Raw genomic sequence first — 21,719 nt, forward strand, 5'->3', positions numbered from 1 at the left:
CCGACCATTTCCGGGGGCAAGGATGGGCACTCGATGGAGCCATCGGAGGCTTGACGCAAGGATCACCAGTTAAACCGAGGCCTGGTGACCCTAGACTCGCTCTTCCAACGCGCTACCATACGCTATCACGTGTTCTCATTTAAGATGTCCAGCATCACCCCTTTTCACTTTCTTCACCACGGACGGCACTTACATAGGTAGGTAGTACTAGTTACTTCATCCAGCGACATCTTCATCCTTGCAGCCGGAAGATCCGCACAAGATAGAAGCGGTTCTCTCAAAAGACGCCTCCACAAACACGTACACGACTCGACGAGTACACAGTAAAATGCAAGGCTCAGCTGACCCATCCATTCCCTGTCAACAATCAGCTAGTGCCCACTCACTGACATCTGGCAAGGTCAATGCACTTTTGTCTACAGAGGCACTGAGAGGTCCCACAACAATGACATATCTACCCCAGGCCTCCTTCTTCTTTGTCGGGTTCCTTGTGTTGCGCTGCTGTTTTTGACTCTCGATCAAAGACTCGATTGCCACTCTCGCAATGGACGGCTCTACAAACAAAGACACCGTCGGACAAACGCCAGCTTTGAGGCTCTCATTCACTCAAAGGCGAGTATTACGGCTTGAGTTTGAAGATGGACTTCCTCATTCCCTCCATCATACTCACTTTGATCTTGCAATTGTTTTCGAGCCTACAGAAACCCCTTCCATCATTTCCATTGTGTTTAAGTAAACCCCAATATGTGCAAGATCATCCGCTACCGCTTCACCCAATGTCATACCGTGCCTGAAGGTTGCATCGGTTGCATCAAGGGTGACGGACTTACTGACCCCATAGTTTACGAGCTTTGCGACATTGCTAAGGGCAATATCCAGAGTGATCTGCCTCATCTTCCAGGATATCCGCCCCGTCACGACAAATACGACAATTTCAAAATCCACCGGTGCGATCAGGTATGCGATGACTGGCGCGAAGTCCGTCAGATGTGTGCCCATTGCCAAAGAAATTTGTTCCTTGGTGGGAATAAAGCTCCACGGCCGGATCCCTGGGGAGAAGCTTACAATGTCTTCTCGCCCGACAAGCCACAGAATGACTTCACATGGCATGTCGAACACTGCCCCTGGCAAAACCCTTTCTTTCGAGAAGTCAACTGGAATCCAGACCCTAGGCCTGTGCCTCTTGATGAACCTCCATTCAGTCCCACAGACACTGCCGGCCTTATGTATCATCACCCACTGGTCGGGATTGTGAACTCGTACGAGAATCCGACAAGCTGGGAATCAGCTGACGGTCGTATCGTTGACCTACTAGATACTACCCATGACAGGGAATTCAAGACAGCCCTATGGCCAACTCTTCTGGGTGGAAAATCACGCCTACTCCGAGAGCTTGAGCGGGAACAGAGGAAGCAGAAAATGAAGGAGCTCGAGCAAACCCAACAGATAGAACTCCAGCAACAGCAACAGCAGCAGCCACCAGTAGCGACACAACAACATCCCCATAATGTGGTGGACAGCCACATCAATGACCATAGCAAACAGACCCGCCCGGGCGGACTACAATGGCGTGGCAGAGACAAATCTCTCCCCGGAGCAACAGGTATTCACTCGGAATCTTCTCATCCTACAGATTCCTCATCGTCCCCCTCATCAGGCTCACTACCTAGTCTGCCTTCAATACCAACCCAAACTGCTGGACAGCAGCGAGATCAAGCTCAAACACTCGCTCAACCGACTCTGTTCTCTGCCGAGATTGCCGGACAACAAGCTCAAGCACATACTCACCCGCAAGCCCAGCTCGACCCTTTCTTGGACCAATTGTGTGAGCTTCTGACCGGCCCGGCTGGAGCTGCTACCGCCCAAGAACAAGTCCAGCCAGCAGCAGGCACTTTTGCTGACCGCCCTAGATCTCCTTCGTGGGCTCCTTCAACACCAACAAGACCTCGCCTGCCCACGGTGCCTGGCTGGCAGCCTGGTTCTCCAACAAAGAGACAGCGGGAGACTGGTAGCGAGATTGACGTCGAAAGATCTCCGAAGAGACGCGGACTCGATGGTGAGCGTACACGCAGTGCAGGCGATGCAGATTCCACACGCACGTCAAGTCCAGAACGTCGAATCCACTCCCTTCCTAATCGACCCTTTGCTGCCGTTGCCGCTCGGCCCAGGATCATACTGAGGTTACCTAATCCTAAAACTCTAGCCTCCACCGCAAGACCAGGTCGACCACGTTTGATTCTACGCATTCCCAGCGGCCCATGTCCAACCATTCAAGAGGTGACCCAGGGACGATCCCTTGGGAGACGTCCAATTGATGTCAACACCAAGCGTGGCCCTGCGAGCACTACCCAGAACAGCACGAGTAGCAACACCTCAACCTCCACCAACCTACATAGTACTCCGTCTGAAACCAACGATACGCAGCACTCGAAGAAGAACGCCGGTAGTGGTAGTGGCAGTGACAATGGCAGGTCCGCGCCTATCCGCAACTCCTCACCCAGGAGCGGATCCTTAGGAGACGACGAGTCTACACTGAACCCTGCATCCACTCCATCGAGGACCAGCACCTCCAGCGTGTCCGACCCCAGCAGCATCGACACGCCCTGCCCCAGCCCCAAGCCAAGATCCGGCGCCAACCTCAAAGGCGCAGGCAAAATCAAGACCAGAATCACGCTCAAACTCACCTTGAAGCCAACAGGCGTCACAAAGCCTACCACTGGCAATCGACCCTGCACACGCACTCGCGCTCAAAACGGACCGCGACGCCGTGCTCCAGCTCCAGCAAGCCATGCATACACAGGACCCACGACTCGCGCCCGAGCACGAGCGCAGGAGTCTGAGAGGGGCCCAATGACAAGGGCAAGAGTCAGAGCATTGAGACAAGAGATGGTAAACTATCGAGTCTGATTCCACCCCCTGTCCAAGCATAGAGACGGTGAGAAAGCGCCTCTGATATGGTGTTCAAATGTGAAAGTGTGTGGGCGTCATGTCTTCACGCACGGAGAAAATGCGCCGGCGTGAATCTTATCAAGAGTTAGGAAGTCGAGCTGGCCTCGGCTTGCACTGCATGAATGAAGTGGAGAGATCAGGCAGGGAGGATGCTTCCAATATTGGGGGTTCGACACGGTTCTGTGAGCTGGTCTCGGCTCGCTTTCTATCGAGAGAGAAGAACAGTGGAAGGAAGGAACGAAGGCTTGCTGTTTGCTTGCGAGTTTCCATTCTACTGTTACCAATATTTATCTCTTAGTAGGGACTTCGTTTCTCACGCTTTGCATGTTGCATGGTCGACAATTGTACCAGCTACTTACTTTTGCCAGTTCTCCGGAAATACTGCACATCGATAATCAGGTAAGCAGATGGCGTATGAATGGGACGCAGTCGAAACCCTGATAGATCGAAGCACCTGTATTCACGGTCGATTCGTGATCGGCCCACTGGGCCTTATTGATGGGAAGAGATCACTAGATTAAACGAGGCATTTTGAAAATCGTGTATTCATTCCAAGGAGCTTCCTATGTCCGTGGTCTGTGCATCAAGAAGCAATGCGACGATTATGTGTGTCTCAATTACGCATACCGATCAAATAAGTCCAGGTTCATTATCCTCCAAAGTTTTCAGCGCAAGTCAACCAGATGGCCACCGTGCAGAAATTGCCCCTTTTCCAACACGGTCAGCTTTCTTCCCCTCCTGGTCCACCAGCAAACGCCGTTCTCCTTTTTTTTTTAGCTAGCCCACTCATAGGTCACCGGAAGAATTTCACTCAATACATCCAATCGTCATCATGTTCAAACCCGCATGCAAGATGGGGCATGCAAGTTCAATCAGCCTCGTCAAGCACTCAAGGAGAAAAGAGGAAATGCATAGCCCTCGCCGTCATCGAAGCATTCAGCTTCTGCTGCAGCTTCCAGGTGAACACCCGATGTTGATATCTCAAATCAAATAGATCGTCAACGACAGTCGCCTGGCTTGCCGCCGATTAGAACGAAGCAAGGCAATGCAATGTCAATCGTCGTCAAGGACAATAACTGTGTCCGACGGCGGCGCGACCGCCGAAGTCTCTGCATGAGGTACCGTTGACACTTCTTTAACCGGTTTTGGCGTGTTTGCACGAGGCTTTCTCTTTGCCGTCGTGTACTTTGTGCTTCTATCCGACTTGCCCGGCGGCTCTCGCTTTACTTCCCAAGTGCCATCCCTATTGACGAGTATCGCCTTGGCGTCCAGTTTGTTCAGTCCTTCCAGCCTCGTGCGGACGTTGGCAAGAAAGCGGTCGAGTACCAACATTTGCGGCCGGGCATCACTCCTGCAAATCGGACAATTCCACTGATCGGGACTTGTCACACCATCATGATCGGTGCGACTGTCAAGGAACGCGTCGAGATCGAAGCATTCACGATGCTGACACATTTTACCGCGTACAGGCGTATTCCACATGGTTGACGTGAAGGGGTCGACAAGGTCAATGCTGATATGTGGCTGCGAAATGACTAACTCTTCGTCGGCGCTGATGTCGTTATTGCCGTTCAGCACGGCAATGATTGAAGCTGAGACTTCTTCAGCGGAGATGTGCCCCGTCATCGAGCGAACCTTCTCCTCGTCTGCCACGCGGGTTACTTCGATGGCCATCATGTAAGCAGTTGGAGCCTCTGATTGCGTAAAACTAACGCAAGCAATCACCTCATTGACACCGTCTATCAATAAGTCAGTTACATCCGTGGGTAGATCTGCGCCGTGGTGGACTTTGCGGCAGAAATCAACCCCCATATCACCATTGATCGAGACAGACAAATGACGTGGCCATCGTCCAGGTTGCACGACAAGATCCGACAAGGGAATACTCTCCAATGCCTGTCTGTCGTCTGAAGCTATGCATTTCAATCTGAATTGTGTGCTTCCATTGGTGATCTTTCGACGATTGACAAAAGAGTCCTTCATGAATTTTTGGCTTTGGGCCTTTGTTGCCCAGTAACATTCCGGAATTTCCAACTTCCACTGACACATAGGCGATTCAGCATCAAGCAAGGGTCTCAGTCTGATTACATTTTCGACATAGTGATACCATTTGCTGTTGGCTTGTGTTTTGGCATTGAGATTTTCGAGGACAGGACTGCACAGATGGACCTGGTGTAGCGCATGACGGTGGGGTTCTGGTATAGCAAGCGTCGGCAATGTTTGCGGAGCATTTCGTGGAATCAGCAGATCATTCTCTACCTGGCGCTGGACAATAGCCGAAGGCATTGACTGCGGCACTGGTGGACTGGTCTGCATCATCCTGGAATTGGCGATGGGCTGCGAGAGGCTTCCTGAGGGCATTTGCCCAGTATGATTATTGACGGCAAGTTGGGGAGAAGCTTGTAACATGGAAAGATGTGGCACTGACATAGTCACGACAGGAGCTCGGCTTGTCATGGATGACTCAGGAGGAACGATGGGCGGAAACCGCACTGAAGGAGCGCTGTAATAGACGGCAGGGGTATTGGACCGACTGGCATAGTGCGACCAGTTTGTAGGAGTTTGTTGATTGATAGGGTTCCCCCGAGGTACAGGAGCAGCGGGCGAGGGTTGCTGAGCAGGATATGGATATGCTGGAGCTGGGCCTCGAATATCCTCTGGCCATGGTTGGGCGGACGGGTCTAGAGGCTGCGTGTGATGCTGGCCAAAGTGCTGTAACCAGAGCTGCTTGTATTGCTCGCAGAAATGGTCGGCAGGCGTTCTCACTTGAGCTGGATAGAGCTCGCCTGCCGGAAGCGAATTTTGAGAGGGGTCTTCCCGTGCACATTCGAAGAGCTGTAAAGCCTTCCGGTCCCAATCCTGATCAGTCCCAAGCCATTTCAGAAATGTCTGGAAAAATTGTCTCTGAAGGACAATTGAAGAAAGGCCCAGTGTGACCTTGAGCTCGATCGGCCATGGAGGACATTGTCGATTGATAAAGTACTCAATGGTATAGGGTAACTTCTGGGCCACGCACAACAAGAACTGCTTGACAGGCTCCACAAGGCTGACAAGGCGCGAGCTTGCGGCCAGAAGTTGTTCGACTGGACATGGGAAGGTGGAAAGTACACGACCCAATTCAACGCTTAATTGACGTTGTAACCCCAAATATTGCTGCTGCAGAGTCAAAAGGCCTTGTTCATGGATTGGGGTCAAACCAAGCTGCGATAATAGAGCATCCCGACGATGAGACCAGGCACACAAGATAAGGTGCACTACGAGGAAGAAGGTATCGTTCAATCGGCAGGCCTCGCGCAGCATGTCGATCCTAAATTGATCGAAGTCCGGTCTCTGGTCCACGGTAGAAGGGCGATACCTAACCATTCCAAGCGCTGTTTCCAGCTGGGTACTAAGTAAATCGACGTCGGATTCTTCTGCGGGAGAACCAACCGGCGTGGGTAGTTGTGGAGAGATACGTGTCGACCCAGAAATTGGTGTCATCCTCTTGCTAGAATGTGGAACCTGATCATTGAGGAGGTCAGAGATCTTTGATCGCTTCCTCCTCCTCTCGCCGCTCACACCAGGCATGGAGGTAACGTTAGAAGGCGGCATCGCAGCGTCTGAAAGCGGAACGCTTGGGGGAATCGGAGCGGCAACTGTTGCGACACTGGTAGTTTGTCGTTCTGTAGGTTGAATCTCAACCATCGAAGGCCCGAATTCTGTCAAGCGCATGGTTCCATTCTGCTGAACAATGCTTGTGGCAGATCGGGCTGCTGTAGGACTTTGGATACCTGGATGTGGGAGGTGTGCTGCCTGGCTTCGAACCGGCTGCGCAGGAGGCGTGTGTGTAACTGGAACGTTTGTAAAGGCTTGCGCTCCATGCACAGAAGGGATTCCACCTGTTCGTTGGGAGCCATCCTGTGAATGCTGTGGTGTGTGTCTTCTTGCAATTGGGACTCGAGGTGTTTGGGGGGTTGTCATCCATGGTCTTGTGCTTCCACCGAGGAATAACTGAGTTGTGGCGTTTGAGGTTTGGAAATCGGCTAAGGCGTTGGCGGAGACGAGGCGGCTGCAGGCGTTGGAGCTAGTGTCTTGCATGTTTACCTGTGGTATTGTGGTGTTCTGTCATCAGAAGTAGGACAGGAACAAGCAAGAGATTTATGTGAGCGCAGTTGCTTGTACATGTCAGTCAAGCAACCAAAGACGGATTGCAGTGGAACAAAGAAGTACCGTTCAGGCGGTGTGGTCGCATTGTACCATGATTTGTTCACATGCGGACATGCAATTGCTGTACGGGAGCGTCACCTAGGTAAGGCTGGTCATTGGTCCGTATCGAACTTTACCAAGCGCCAGGTTGTAGTTCTTACACGGTCATTGCATGGCAGGCTGCAGGGATCTATCAGCCGTCTTGTAACTACCTACCAAAGATCTAGAGTGCGGTGCCAGAGTAACATAGAGGGGTAGCAGTCCGGGGTTCGAAGTCATGAAGGGATCATCATTGATTCTGTGGAGAAGGAGGAGATGCAGAGCGAGACCAGACACCCAAGGAAAATAAGGGCGACGGGCCAAGATGCGCCCGTTGAGTCGCCATCCCATTGGTTTGGTGTGGGCGGCGACGGGCGGCAGATCGGTTACTGTACTCGTACCATAATGGCTTCAACAATTCTCAACATCAACCTGCGCCAGCCTTGAAGCAAACATTCATTTCTAACGTCCTCCCCGGCTGCACGGACATTTTATCTTCTCGACGACTACCCTCCTCACGCCTCCTGGAGGCTTGCTCTCTAGCTGCATGTTGGACGTGTGTCACCTTCAACCTTAGTCTCCAGGACCACCGCAGCCACAAGATCGACTACGCGCGACCTCAACACCTCGGTGTCCTCTTCATCTATTTCCGTGTATCACACCTCCAATCGAACAGACGTTACCTCTTGTCCTCCCTCGACGCCCTTATATCGCCCTGCTCGTCATCCCCGACCATGCAAATCCCTACCGCTGCTTTCTCGCTCCGTCTGTCAAAGAAAAACACCGGCTGAAAGATCCATGAATTCAACGAGCGCACTGTTCGGGTTTTGTTGCACTTGAGTGCCTTCCCAACCACGGACCAACATCGATAATGTCGCTCTCTGTTCAGCAGCGCCACATGGGGACCTTGCAACCTGGCGATCTCGTCGTCGTTATCCGTGCGTTGGCTCTCTCGTACTTTTGGGCACCAGCTAATGTTGAGCGACCAGACGACTTCGACGCGCGGAGTTCCGACGAGTTGACCCTCCGGAAATCCGACCAGATCGAGCTCCTGGAACTTGATGAGGGTTTTGGCGATGGCTGGTATCTTGGAAGACTTCTCGACCATGGGGCTACAGGCCTGTTTCCTGGTGGTAGGTGCTTTTACCTCAACAAGAGATATCTATGAATGACACATCTACAGTCTACACCGCGAAGCTCCCTCGAAACTTTGCCCCTGTTGGTGGCTCACCCATGAAAACCCAGGAGCTCGGAGAAGATCCCCGCGGAATGAAACAACCAGGATCTCAAGGCTCCGACAACGGCGGCACAGCACACCATATGGTTACAACCTCTCAATCACCAAACCTGCTCTCGAGAACTTCTGCCGCCCCTCCTCCCGCCTCCTACATCCCCGGCATACAGCGCAGTATCGGCCAAGCGCTTTCAGGCACAAATAGTGGAGAGGACAGCCCGGTCATGAATGAGACTTTGAGTGTGATAGACGAGCACATCACCGATTTAAGCACCCCTCGTCAAAGCCTCGCTCCACCTCAGCCCATCTTGGAGGATTCGGAAAGCGATTATGGCAGTCATATGGATCGGGCGTCCTATATCGCCGGTCCTGAGACGGACAGTGAAGACACTTCTCGCTTGACCGAGACCGAAGTCAAACAGTGGGACGCAAAAGAGACGGCTGAATACCTGAGAAGCATTGGGGTTGATCCAAAGCACTGTGACATTTTCGAAGAGCAAGAAATATCAGGCGACGTGCTGCTGGAAATGGACCAGTCTTTCATTCACATGAAAGACTACGACTTTGGGTTGATGGGCCGTCGCTTAAAGACGTGGCACAAGATTCGGGACTTTCAAAATCAAGTTCGTGGCGCCAGAGATTCACGCAAGAGCAGTCTCAGGCAGACCAGCTCGACCGAAGAAGTTCCAAGATTGCATTCACGAGCGTTGTCGGGCAACACTATCCTACCACGAATCCCAAGTCTTATGGAGGAGCGAGGACTTTCTATTCGTCAGTCGCAGCAACCTCAGCCATACATCCACATAGCGGGTGCTTCGCCAGAGCAGCCACTGTCTCCGACCTCATTCGCGCGTTCACAATTAGGATCTCATACGCCACCATCTCCGTGGAGGTCTTCAATGGTTAGCGACAGTCCTACTCGACCTTCTGCTGCCTCAATCCGCGAGATGAATCATTCTCGTCGTCATTCGTCCATCGATTTCGCCAAAACCGGTCTGACAGATCCAGCACCAGGCTCTCCGAGACCCGCCATATCACACCCGCACAAGAAGATGGCCTCGCTGGACCGAGACTGGTCCATGAGTAATGCGACCACTGCCAATGCCGGCGAAAGTACGCCATCACTCAAAATCAGCACAGCTCCAGACGGTGTGGATTTGACAACAACCCCACCTTTCTTCGGCGCAGGTTCTGCTATCGATCTCGACCGTGGCTATTTCAGTGGAAACGAGGTTGAAAATAGAAAGACACGAAATTTGTTGAGGAAGAGAGAGGGCACGGAGAGTGCAGGCCATTCTCGCCAACCCAGTGCACTTGATGGCAAAACAAACCAGAACATGAAGCGACACTCCCGGCTTAGTAGTGTCGATTCGACCCGAAACCCTCCCATGGCCTCGGAAGCGGCCAAAGCTTACCACAGCAGTTCGTACAGAGGACGGTTCCGTTCTGCGAGTGCACGAAATCTCACAGTGCAACGATCGCCCGTTGTCCAGTCTCCCACAGTAACAAATCTTGAGGACGAATCCCTCTCCAACTTGTCCTCTCCTAAAGGTCTGGGCACTATAACGTCACCAGCTGTGGCTGCTTCTACGCATTTCACGACAAGCCAGAAAGCTCGGAAACTGCTAGGTCTCCGTGCTGCTTCTGAAGCCGTCACGGGGAGCGAGAAAGAAGCTGCAAGCTCGACAAACATATCCTCCGAGCCTCTGAAAGACAGTCCTCTGGCATCTCCATCAGGCTCTCAGACACCTTCAGCGACATCACGGAGCTTCGATATGGACAATACAGATGCGTCTTCAAAAGGCACGACCGAACAACTTGGACCGCTTCTACACACCAAGACACCTATGCGGACAAACCCGAAGACGAAACGACAGACCAGCGCATATACAAAAGGCTTACTGCAGATTTCACCGACCGAAGCTCGCCAACACTGCGACTATTCGGGGTGGATGAAGAAAAGATCAACTGGTCTCATCGCGCAATGGAAGCCTCGACTTTTCATTCTTCGAGGGCGAAGGCTGTCATACTATTACTCTGAAGATGACACTGGGGAGAAGGGTATCATCGATATATCAGGGCACAAGGTGCTTGTCGTCAATTCTGATCCCCTATCAACGCTTCAAGCCACCATAAGCGGCGCGACACCTTCCATGGGGAATGCAGCCTCTCCGACTGAGAAGTCACCGGATGTTTCCCGTGGATCTGGTGGTGGGACGCCGTTCTTCTTCAAGCTGGTTCCGCCAAAAGCAGGTCTTTCCAGAGCAGTCCAATTCACGAAACCTACCGTTCACGTTTTTCAAGCCGACAATATCAGTGAAGGCCGAAAATGGATGGGCGAAATCTTGAAAGCTACTATTGAGCATGATCTCTCGAGCTTCGAAACGACGAACCGCCAGAAGACGATTAGCCTGGCGAAAGCAAGAGCAAGGAAAGAGAGACCTCCAGCTCTTAAAGGCACCGATGAGGAGGAGGTGGCTGAACTTGCAGAGAAACCCACGCCTCTAACAGAGAAAGATTTCAACGAGGCTGGGTTGAACATACAGGGACTCAATTTTAGTGAGTCCCGAATTAATCTGTCGCTGACAAGTGGTCCCTTGAGCGCCACCAAATCCAGCCATGAGGGCGATGGAGGGACGCCAAACACATGACGACGTACGTGAGATTGGGTAGAATCTTGCAGAGGTGTATATAACCTATCTTTGAGGAATATATAATAGACTCGAACATTAAACATACCTAATCTAGGAATCATAAAGATCTTACTCCGTACTCTGTATGGGGTGCACGTATGAAGTCCTGACGCCAAGTGAATCCCTGCAGGAGACGGCAGGGCAGTCGTAGCCTGAAATCGACCCCTGAATGGTAGACGCGTCTCGTCAGACCAACTGCGTTTATTCCTGGGATCTCAATCACGTCTTGTCGTCGCTGTTCGGCAGCGAGCTTTCCTCCATGATTCGATGTACATATTTGGATTCGCAGACAAGCTGCTGCGCGTTCTCTTTCCAGTGGCTGTTTGCTTGACGGCATATCTATACCTGTACCCAGTGTGCCATGGTTGCGTCTTCCCTGCCAAAGATGCTTCGACAGTAACAGCCTTCACACAGACTCTTCAGCAACACTGGCCGTTTCCCCACCGTTCAAATGCGCGTCAATTTCCTTCGATCCCCTTTCGCTTGCTTGTCCTCGCTGATCCTCAACTGGAAGGGGACAGCTCTCTTCCCAAGCCTGAAGATGGATTTCTACCAAAGTTGGCACGCCGTTGGGCGAAACTCCGCGGCGATGACGTTCATAACATGATACCGCAGCTTCTCGGTAATGCAAAGGAGGTCTTGATCGACGATGTTCCAGCAGCGCTGCAGGCTTTGCGTAAACGGCTGGATTTATTGGGCAACGACTACTACCTGGGCCACATCTATCGAATTCTGCATTGGTGGACGGTCCCAAGCCATGTCACCGTGCTTGGAGACCTAATTGGAAGCCAATGGGTTACAGATGAAGAATTCGAATGGAGGGGTTGGCGATACTGGAACAGAGTATTCGTCAACGGGCAGAGGATAGGGGACGAGATTACGAGCTTGAGCCAGGAAGAGGAGGAGATTGATTTCAACATGACCGATGCGAGCTGGGCCAGGTACACTATCAATATTGCAGGGAACCATGATATCGGCTATGCTGGAGAGATATCTCACGGCAGAGTGGAGCGATTTGAACGAGTGTTCGGTAAAGCCAACTGGGATGTCAGATTTCAATATCCTGGGGGTGATGTTCCCAAGGACGAGACGTCCCCAATACCATCAATACACCTGATCGTACTGAACAGTCTGATCCTGGATTCGCCAGCTTTTTCTGATGAACTACAACGCGAGACATTCGACTACCTCAATAGCCTTATATCCCGTCGTCTGCGGCCTGTCGAGGATCAATCTTCGTTCACCCTACTTTTGACCCACCTGCCGTTGCATAAGAAGGAGGGCACCTGCGTAGATGCTCCTTTCTTCGACTACTGGGGTGATGACGACGGTGGTGGTGTGTATAAACCTCGCGGAATCCGGGAACAGAATCATCTGAGTGCACACGTAAGCCAGCAAGGTACTTTGGAGGCTCTTTTCGGTATGGGTGGTAATCTAGACGCGCCAGCACAAGGCAAGGGCAGATATGGGCTAATTCTGACTGGGCATGATCACGAAGGTTGCGATGTCTGGCATTACATTCCTTCCAACACGACATGGTCTGACTCGACAGAGCATTCTGAAAAGGATGGGAAAACGCACTGGGAAGCTGTTCCGTGGAGGGAATTGAACCAGGCTGATCATCATACGGGAGTCCGGGAAGTCACTCTTCGAAGCATGATGGGAGACTACGGCGGCAATGCAGGGCTGTTGAGTATGTGGTTCAACTTCTCGACTGGAGAATGGGAGTACGCCATTTCCATGTGTGGATTGGATGTCAGATTGTGGTGGGCAGTCCATGTCATGGACTTGCTTGTGCTTGCCTTGTTTTTGTCGTCACTGGTCAGCTTCATAATTCACACGCACTCTGATGCCAAGCTGCAAAGAGTGAGCAATAAGCATGACGAACGATCCTCGGACGCGTCCCAAACGTCTACAGAAAGCTCGGCATCGAGGTCCTCAAAAGGCACGGCAAGGAATGCTCCTGCAAAATGAAGTTCTTCCTAATGTTCGGTGCGTTTCTTGCGGATGCAGATCCTCCCTCCGTCGATAGACGCCACCTGCACAGGATGAAGCTCAGAGACACCTGCTCTCCATGTTGGGCGAGGGTAAAATCTATACAGTCTCAAACTCACCAAGGTCCGTTACAAGATCTTTCACAACCTGACTCCATCCTTAACCGACTTTCACGTGGCCATCAGCCGCAACAGGCTGAACCCCCCCTGCAGCAGACGTGAAATCATACTCAGTAAGAGAGATATCATTTTCAGCACTCCGTCATACTTCAGTCAATGACCTTGAAGCCATCGGTGAAAGATGATCACGGTGACTCAATCCTTCTTAGAATGGAGTGCAGGCAAGGAGGAGGAATGACAGAAATTCCTTGATGAGCTTGGAAGGTTAACAAAGCAGAAGTTGAACGCAGTTGCAAGCAATCGCGCCATCAGAGAGACCAAGGCGACATTGGCATGATCTGAGTCGGACATGGCGATGCCTCGCCCATATCCTCTGCTGAATTGCTGCGAGCGAACCGACGATATCCATGCTGTTGGAACAGGCAGTGAGAACGAGCGACGACAGCGACCGGAGTATTTCAGAGTGACAATCCCAAGGGAATCTTTGAGACCTTCACAACTTCGATTTGAATAAGACCATCCGATCTTCTCAATCATCCACTTTCCTCTCTCTTCACATGCCTTCTACAACTATTGTCGTCTCTTTGACTACTACATCCTAGCATCAACGACCTAGGCGCTGTGATCATTCAATATGGTCTTCTTTATCTTGTTCAATCCTTTCCTCGACACCCCATTGTCGTACCATTGGGGACAGGATATCTACGAAGCATGTCCATTGTGCACCCGTGCTCACGAGTGTCGCACTTGCGACGGCGAGACTGATGTCACATTCAAGCTGTGTGATCACCATTGTAGTGTGTAGGTCTTCCGTTCTACTTTGTGTCGTTGTCGTTCGCATCATCTCGAAGCCGTCATTCACTTCCTCGTCACAATCCCAACGGACCCAGCTTGAGCCGTCTTCTGCCGATCACATTAGTTGTCAATGGCAGTAAGCGTGTGCGACATGAAGAGTATCATGTTGTCAAGCTATCTAACCAATGGGCAGTGATGAAGCCCTTGTCGTTGTCATCCCTTGATCCATTTCCTAGCCGATCTGGGAATATAGATCGACAAGACAAGACGAGGAGTACTGAAACTGACATAAGCGCAACTCCAGTGACGATCTGACATACGACCCGACCATGCTGAACGAGATCCGCGACATCGTGCACCCGCTGTTCTCATCTGTCCCTCCCCCAGAGCTGGATAGAAAGCAACTCCTCAAAAAGATCAAGATCACTACCGCAGACCTTCCTCGCCCTCACCTCCGTACGCGTGGTCAGCCTACCATCAATGTCACCACCTCTACCACGGGCAGGAACGATAATACCAACGACGGCGGCGACATCCTCCCCCATCCAGTGGTCCGCTATGCGCATGGGAAGGGGTGTGTTTACTCCGACAAGCCAGACATCGTGGTCAAGTCTGCCGAGTTCGTCAAGACAGTCGACGCTTTCGCGAGGACGAGGCTTGACAACCTGACCAGACTACTCGACGCGGGAATTACCTATGTCGATAATGACCTGGAGCTCACTTGTACCCGGAACGAGACGTCTACTCCCACTTCAAGTGCAGCCTCAACGTCTCCTTCGTCTGCTTCGCCTTCAGAGACAGAGTCCGATTCGGACTTCGACACAAATACGACCACGACTAGCTTTACATCGTCTTCGGCCAGAAGAGGCGTGGAGGACGATGGCCACGCGGACCTGGACATCAGCTTAACCCGCCTTTTCGCCCGTCTCGCGGCCAACGAAGTTACCGACAAGATGCGTTCCGAGCAGATCCGTCTGCAAGCATGTCTCGCAACAAGCAGTCTGGCCAAGGGGCTGTATTGGAAGAGATGTAATGGAGTGTTCAGGAACGCGCTGGACGATGAGCTCCTGCCTGCTTCTATCTCTATCACGGCTTCGACGACCACCGGTGATTCGGCTGGCGAGGCCATGGGTGATGACAAGGAGGCGAATGCCACTGTCGATGTCACTTTAAAGACCACTCATGTAGACGCAAGCGAGACGAACGAGGCAACTAAGAATCCATTCGCGCTCACAAGCACCACCACCGACGAGGCCAACAATGCTATGAAGGCAACCTCGATTTCTCTCGTCACTCCAGGCGATGGTCATCACCACAGAGCGCAGACAGTATCGGGATATGGATATGCTGTCCTTGCCCCGACGCGAGCACTAGCACAATCCCGACTGAAGACTAGCGGCACAAAGTCACAAGCCAGCGTCAATGCTCTCTCGCCAGGCTCATTCAGCATCGACACTCCTCCCTTTTCTGCGCCAACATCAATATCAACATCGGCACAATTCTCGAGCATCAGCTCTCGCTTCCCACCTCTCGGCTCAGACACGTCTGGAGAAGAAAAGCAAGGAGACTGTGACGTGCCTAGTGCTCGGGCAGAAAACGAACAGGGCCACGACTCCGAGTACGCAAGAATCCACCTGGTCCGCACCAACCCGGAAACATTCACATTCACGTCCTCCATCCTCATGAACCGCGAGGCCATGGTCCGGTCTGGCGCAGTGGACGATGACGATCTGTGTCTCACCGGCTGGGGGTATAATCGTCTTGAGAAGAGAGTGAAGGGGAATGTGGATTGAGACATCTCGCGCATGAGAAAACGGACGGGAGAAGGTGGGATAGTAGAGCAAGAGCGAGGGTGCTAAAAATGCTGCTTTTTATGCCATCGAGATACTAGTAGTTTCCGAGAGGTGAAAGGGGTTGGACATCAAGTAGTGGATATCATCGGCATCTTACACGGAATCAACGAGGTGATCTTGGAAGCACAAAAAATAGCTGCAGAACGATAATCCGATTGCTGATATTGCTATTTCTCCTGTCTTTTTGTCTAAAAGTAGTAGCTGACCTAATCGGGTTCGCACCGCACACAGATGTCTGCTTTATCATCTGTTATTGAGCTATGGTCTGGGGGTGAATATCAGTGGGGGATATGTGGGAAGGAAAGATTGGTCCGAATGCCAGAGCCTTGCGCATTGTCTCCCAATTGTCGCAGAGACCACTTCGTCCAGTTTGCGTCCCAAATCGGGACATCACCATGACGCTTTTACATTCAAGCATCAGTCTTCTCCGCCTCTGGTGCAGCAGCACCCTCAGCCTCCTTTGGTGCCTCACTTGACTGACCAGCTTGCTCTTGTGGTTCAGCTTCAGAAGAAGTCCAGAGAGTCTAGAAAAACCAACATCAGAGAAAGTGTAGTCAGTCGGTGGAAGAATACATACCAGGTTATCCCGCAACAGTTGCATGATCAATGTGGAATCCTTGTAGCTTTCCTCGCTCAGAGTGTCGAGCTCAGCAATCGCATCGTCGAAAGCCTGCTTGGCAAGGTGGCAAGCCTGGTCGGGAGAGTTGAGGATCTCGTAGTAGAAGACAGAGAAGTTGAGGGCAAGGCCAAGTCGGATTGGATGAGTAGGAGCAAGGTCGGTCTGAGCGACCTCAGTGGCGGCCTTGTATGCTTCAAGAGACTTGTCGGCGGACTCCTTTCGCTTCTCGGAAGTGGCGAATTCGGCAAGGTAACGGTGATAATCACCCTTCCTGTCAAAAGCATGAGCACACGCTCGGGCACACGGAAGCGGCCAACTTACATCTTGTGATAGAAGACCTTGGACTCGCCAGTTTGAGCAGAGGGGATCAAGTGCTTGTCGAGAACGTCGAGGATATCTTCGCAGATCTTGCCGAGCTCCTTCTCGATTGTTTGACGGTATTCTTTGATGAGCTTGACCTGCGCCTCATTGCCTTTGGACTCCTCCTTTTGTTCAATGGATGTGACGATTCTCCAGGAGGCACGTCGAGCACCGATGACGTTCTTGTAGGCAACGGAGAGGAGGTTTCGCTCTTCAACAGAGAGCTCTTGGTCTGCAGAAGCCACAACCTTCATGTTCTCGACCATTTCTGCAAAAGGTTAGCATGAAAACGGACCAGATTGCGCGTATCTTCACCTTCATAGCGCTCGGCTTGCTCAGCAAGCTTTGCGAGGTAAACTGACTCCTCTACACCCATTTTGATGAGGATTTCGGGGCTGCTTTACACTAAGAAAACACCTGGTGAGACGACTGATTAGCGAACGATCTTCCACAAATGATGCCAACAATGCGTGCAATAGCGTTATGAATGGATCAACGAATGTCGTCTAGTGTCGACGAAGGCCAGACTGTTCTGCAAGCAGCTTCCTCGGGACCCGTAACGATTGTGGCCACGCGGGTTCGAGATTCGAAGTTGCGGAAACCAATGGATCGGATTGACGTCAATCAGGCGCGTGTGATGGGATTTGTGACCGCCGCTGGTGAAGGGTGAAGACAGAAGTTCTCAGATGTATTGGATCCCACGGGCGATGAAGGTATGGGTTTTTGATTCTGGATGGAAGCTCGAATGACCGAGGGCGCAATTGAGGGTTGTGTCGTCGCGGCTGAAGACGTGGGGCATACAGGTACCCCCTGGACAAAGAGGCAGAGATCTTGGAGGGTAGCTTACCGTCGAAAAGGAATGAAGATGCGAGCGAGAGTCGTCGACGTAAGGACTCGTGAGATTGGAAGGTAGCGCAGGGGATAGTGGTGGTGATTGCAAGATGTGTTGTGGTAGAAAGGGCAAGATGGGAATCTCAATTCAGACGAGACTACTAAGACTTGTGTGCCAGGACGCAGGCAGTGACAGTGGGCGGGCAGCTTTGGGCAGTGGGAAGAGCGAGTGAGGGAAAGCGAAAGGGCACCCAACCACAACCACACCAAGGGGGGCCAAAAAGAGGGAATCACGGGAGACAGACATAAGAGGCTTGGCCCGATTAGGGAAGGTCCCATCTGTCCACATACTCGTATCAAATTGCAGTGATGAGGCCTTTCTTCAAGCTCCTTTGAGAGCAGGCGTCAATTGTTTCAGATTCGTAGAATTTGTTTCATACATCGTCTTGTCATGCTACAGTCATCCTGTCTTTTCTCCCCGACTTGAGGTCATACTGTGTATTGTTCCCCACGGGCTGACTTGAACTACGAGAAGGGACCAGCATGTCCTCATAGAGATTGAGATGCTTATAGATTAGAGTCTTAGTACTCGCCATTAACACCTGAAACCTGTCTCGTGCGATGCTTAAACGTACGTTTCATACCTTCAATTATCATGTCCTGCTCGTACCTCCGTACTGTGTACTCCGTAGACCAATATCTGAAGCAAGTCACGTGCTATGGGCGTGATTGGAGTTTCCAGCTCACTCGTCATTGCAGCTGCAACACCAAGCGAGCTTCACCCGCAGCCGAACTTCAACTGCTCCATTCATTGCCTTTGCATCCCACTCACATTTCATCCAACTCAAATCTAATCAATCACCATGCTACGAACTCAAGTTGTCAAGCTCGCAAGGGCAACTCCCTCAGCCCGTCGGTCCTTCTCCGTGGCAGCTATTCGTCCTAGTGAAGGCGATGTCGGTTCCCCAAGATCGAGCATGCAGCAAGGGTACTACTCCTCCATCATTTCAAGACAATCGAAGAGCAGAAACTGACGAGATATTTCCACGTCCTAGTGACTCATGGCAGAAACGCGAACAAGCCAGCGAGACAAAGTACATCCGAGACAAGGAAATGGAGGCGTAAGCTACCCAATAGCGATTCCTCGCCCTCTGCCATTCTCATGTCTACGATATTTCCAGTCAAATCATGTTCCCGAGACTAATCCTTCGTCCTATTAGTTTGAGGAACCTGAAAAAGCGCCTCGCCGATCAAAGAGCCCACCTCGAGGAGTTGGAAAAGCACATCAACACCTTGGAGAGTGAACGTACGCTATCAACACCTAATCATTAAACAAAGAGCGATGGACTGATAAGAGTTGTAACAGGCGTTGATTTAGACGAGAGATCGAAATAAGTGCTTGAGACTTAACTCTCCACAACCACTAGGGAGTTGTTCTGGATTGTACCGCTATAACACCGACACAAATTGACTGCAACCAACAATGGATTGTATTGCACTCTGCGCTACTGAGTGGTGTTCTCAGCTGGGACTCAGTCTCTAAGTCTCTCAAATCCTTTACAAATGCAGAGTCTGCAGACTTCCAATCGTGATCGTCGACTCCTTTTGCCATTTCCAGTCAATATCCATGCCCAACTCCGAGTGCTCATGCTCGAGCCTGGCTTGAAGCTATTACGCACAGATATCAGGCCTGTTTCCTGGATCAAGAAACCAATGCTGATATCCCTGCAATTCGCAATCTACCTCCTGCCCATGTAGCTCCGATAAAAGTCTTGCACAGCAGCACCACTACCCTGGCTCATAGACCCATGGAGATAACCCAGATTACTTGCCGCCTTCTGTGCCGCAGCTACTTTGTCCTGGAGAGCGACCGTCCCCTGATCAATAGCCTGAAGCTGCGTGAGGTGCGAGTTCAGAATCTTCACGATTTGAGTGATCTGTGGCTTATCAGTACCCAACGTACAAGCAGTCCACGGGTAAATGCTTACTGGTTCATCCGCCTTGCCATTCTTGCTCAAGTTTGCGTTGGCAGCAGTAACTTCCTCGACCATACTTCCCAGATCGCGCTCCATCTCGTCCAGTCTCTCGCCCAGTCTCTCGGCAAGTTTGTACGTTCTCTCTCTCTCTTGATCTGGCCCACCCAATTCGCTAGGGTTCGCATTGTCCTTGGCAAGCATCTCATCGACGTCATTCTCGTACTTGGTCAACCAGCTTTCCAGCTCGGTCTGCTGGTTCTCGACAGCTGCAAGTTGCATGTCGACGCTCATCGTCTGTCTCTCGCATGTCCGTGTCCGCACATAGAGCTTGTCGATCTTGGAAGAGTTGTCGACGATGATCTGGTCCCAACGCGCGATCGTCTCGGCTTGTTCCTTGAACTCCTTGGAATAGCGCGACATATCCGTCGCCCAGTGCGTGAGAACTTCATCCATAGTCTTATTCCGCAGCCGGGATTGTGCTGGAGGCAATGGACCCGTCGCCGAAGTCTGGGCTCCTACGGCACTCTGACCAGCCGCTGATGCGGTAGCAGTTCGCGCTGCTGCACTGGGCGTGCTAGCAGGCTGCGCAGCTGAACTTGTAGTGGCTGGACCAAGAGAAAATGGGCTCGCAGCAGGGGCTGACGTTGTTGCTGGCTGAGAAGTTGCTGTCGTGGTCGATGGACCAAAGGAAAATGGCTTCGCGGCTGGTGTAGATGTCGCTGGTGCAGTCGTAGTAGCAGCACTGGTGGCGGCCGGAGCAGTCGTTGCTCCACCTTGGTTAAAGCCTCCAAAGAGTGGTTTCGATGCCGAAGCCGAACTCGTTTGTGTCTGTGTCGGCGCTGCTGACGCCTGGGTAGCAGGTGGCTCAAAGGAAAAGGCTGGTTTGGGTGCAGCGGCTGTTTCAGATGCAGCAGGCTTCGAAAACAGGTTTGAACCTGCGCTTTCTTTAGAAGGAGCTGCGCCGAACAATGATGGTGTGGTCCCGGACGACGTTTGCTGCGATGTTGCAGGCGTTGATGCAGTCGGAACGGCTGATGTCGTGGCAGGAGGCCCGAAGGAGAAGGGAGAATTCGGCGCTTCAGTTGTCGCTGGAGCAGCAGGCGTAGACGCTGAAGTTGACTCTGCGGGCTTTGGAGCTCCGAAACTGAATTCACCTGTGGCCGGCTTAGATCCAAACAGTCCACCTGATGGTGCTGAAGATCCTGTCGCCGGTGCCTCAGGTTTTGGAAAGCTGAATGTCGGCTTCGACTGATTATCCGCAGGCTTGGCTCCGAAAAGGCCAGCACCACCTGTGCTTGCGCCGAATGTTGAGCCAGACGGAGGAGGTCCAGCAGGCGTAGTCGAGGCGTTCCCAAAGTTAAAAGCATTGCTGGTACCACTCGCGGCTGGTGTAGTCGAGCCGAATAATGAAGGCGCTGACGTTGAAGGTGTGGAGGACTTATCTGGCGTACCAAATGAGAAAGTCGGTGTCGAACCACCGCCTACCTGACCGTCTTGAGGCTTTTGGGCACCAAATAGACCCCCAGATGATCCTGCGCCATTGCCGAACAAACTGGGTAGATTAGGCCTGTTCTCCGTCGTGCCAGCGGCTCCAAATAAGCCCTGCGAGCTTGTGCCAGTAGAGGCAGGCTGCCCACCAAAGCTGAATCCTGTGGTATTCGCGCCTGAGGTACCAGTTTTTCCAAAGAGGCCGTCCCCTGTTGCCGGTTTGTTCGTTGTGCCAAAGAGTGACTGGCCACTTGCTCCGGCAGAGGACGACGGAGGATTGAAGCTGAACGACATCCTGGAGAACCGTGACCCGGATGGGTGTTTTAGTGAAAGAGAGGAGAGGTGTCGCAGGTGAGCATCTCCGGCTGGAGAGCTCTGAAAGATGGGAGGTTGATCTGTGGTTGTCAAGCGATTTGCAGGAAGGCAGTAAGCGTGCTTTCTAGGTCACCGAAGTGAGATAATGTACAACTGGCGAAGTTTGTGGTGATGGTGTTGCGACAGACGCGTTCAGGCGCGGAAACAAAAAGTTGAAGTGCTGCAGGTGAAGCGCAGTTTGCCTGAAGTGGAATGCCAATGCGGTGCA

General features: G+C 52.0%; 7 protein-coding genes across 9 annotated transcripts; 4 read left to right on the forward strand and 3 right to left on the reverse strand.

The window, feature by feature from the left end:
• The first annotated feature begins 186 nt into the window (after positions 1 to 186).
• PV05_06403 (uncharacterized protein) lies at positions 187 to 3,517 on the forward strand. The gene is made up of 2 exons (XM_013459135.1): positions 187 to 330; positions 401 to 3,517. Exon 2 carries the CDS (start codon positions 745 to 747, stop codon positions 2,905 to 2,907), a length of 2,163 nt encoding a protein of 720 aa, XP_013314589.1. The 5' UTR covers positions 187 to 330; positions 401 to 744; the 3' UTR covers positions 2,908 to 3,517.
• PV05_06404 lies at positions 3,477 to 7,426 on the reverse strand. Of its 2 annotated transcripts, XM_013459136.1 has the most exons (3): positions 7,296 to 7,426; positions 7,159 to 7,233; positions 3,477 to 7,103 (listed from the first exon to the last, which is right to left on the reverse strand). In XM_013459136.1, the coding sequence occupies exon 3, from the start codon at positions 7,024 to 7,026 to the stop codon at positions 4,003 to 4,005; it is 3,024 nt and encodes a 1,007-aa protein (XP_013314590.1). In that variant the 5' UTR covers positions 7,027 to 7,103; positions 7,159 to 7,233; positions 7,296 to 7,426; the 3' UTR covers positions 3,477 to 4,002. The 2 variants fall into 2 exon arrangements, with proteins under 2 accessions (XP_013314590.1, XP_013314591.1); XM_013459137.1 differs by having other exon boundaries at positions 7,159 to 7,426.
• Positions 7,427 to 7,598: 172 nt separating this feature from the next.
• Positions 7,599 to 11,146, forward strand: PV05_06405. 2 transcript variants are annotated; one of them, XM_013459138.1, is made up of 3 exons: positions 7,599 to 8,111; positions 8,163 to 8,306; positions 8,357 to 11,146. In XM_013459138.1, exons 1-3 carry the CDS (start codon positions 8,045 to 8,047, stop codon positions 11,056 to 11,058), a joined length of 2,913 nt encoding a protein of 970 aa, XP_013314592.1. In that variant the 5' UTR covers positions 7,599 to 8,044; the 3' UTR covers positions 11,059 to 11,146. The 2 variants fall into 2 exon arrangements, with proteins under 2 accessions (XP_013314592.1, XP_013314593.1); XM_013459139.1 differs by having other exon boundaries at positions 7,599 to 8,306.
• Positions 11,147 to 11,314: 168 nt separating this feature from the next.
• On the forward strand, positions 11,315 to 14,332 carry PV05_06406 (uncharacterized protein). Its single transcript, XM_013459140.1, has 2 exons — positions 11,315 to 14,015; positions 14,314 to 14,332. Exon 1 carries the CDS (start codon positions 11,368 to 11,370, stop codon positions 13,072 to 13,074), a length of 1,707 nt encoding a protein of 568 aa, XP_013314594.1. The 5' UTR covers positions 11,315 to 11,367; the 3' UTR covers positions 13,075 to 14,015; positions 14,314 to 14,332.
• Positions 14,333 to 14,338: 6 nt separating this feature from the next.
• Positions 14,339 to 15,950, forward strand: PV05_06407 (uncharacterized protein; the record flags this gene model as incomplete). Its single annotated transcript, XM_013459141.1, has 1 exon — positions 14,339 to 15,950. One exon carries the CDS (start codon positions 14,339 to 14,341, stop codon positions 15,800 to 15,802), a length of 1,464 nt encoding a protein of 487 aa, XP_013314595.1. The 3' UTR covers positions 15,803 to 15,950.
• Positions 15,951 to 15,995: 45 nt separating this feature from the next.
• Positions 15,996 to 17,912, reverse strand: PV05_06408 (protein BMH1). Its single transcript, XM_013459142.1, has 5 exons — positions 17,689 to 17,912; positions 17,157 to 17,258; positions 16,803 to 17,109; positions 16,440 to 16,752; positions 15,996 to 16,386 (listed from the first exon to the last, which is right to left on the reverse strand). Exons 2-5 carry the CDS (start codon positions 17,215 to 17,217, stop codon positions 16,273 to 16,275), a joined length of 795 nt encoding a protein of 264 aa, XP_013314596.1. The 5' UTR covers positions 17,218 to 17,258; positions 17,689 to 17,912; the 3' UTR covers positions 15,996 to 16,272.
• A 1,199-nt stretch (positions 17,913 to 19,111) lies between these two features.
• PV05_06409 (uncharacterized protein) lies at positions 19,112 to 21,648 on the reverse strand. The gene is made up of 2 exons (XM_013459143.1): positions 19,661 to 21,648; positions 19,112 to 19,609 (listed from the first exon to the last, which is right to left on the reverse strand). Exons 1-2 carry the CDS (start codon positions 21,428 to 21,430, stop codon positions 19,412 to 19,414), a joined length of 1,968 nt encoding a protein of 655 aa, XP_013314597.1. The 5' UTR covers positions 21,431 to 21,648; the 3' UTR covers positions 19,112 to 19,411.
• Positions 21,649 to 21,719: the final 71 nt, after the last annotated feature.

Source organism: Exophiala xenobiotica (assembly GCF_000835505.1).
Source record: "Exophiala xenobiotica strain CBS 118157 unplaced genomic scaffold supercont1.4, whole genome shotgun sequence".
In the NCBI taxonomy this organism is placed as follows: domain Eukaryota; kingdom Fungi; phylum Ascomycota; class Eurotiomycetes; order Chaetothyriales; family Herpotrichiellaceae; genus Exophiala; species Exophiala xenobiotica.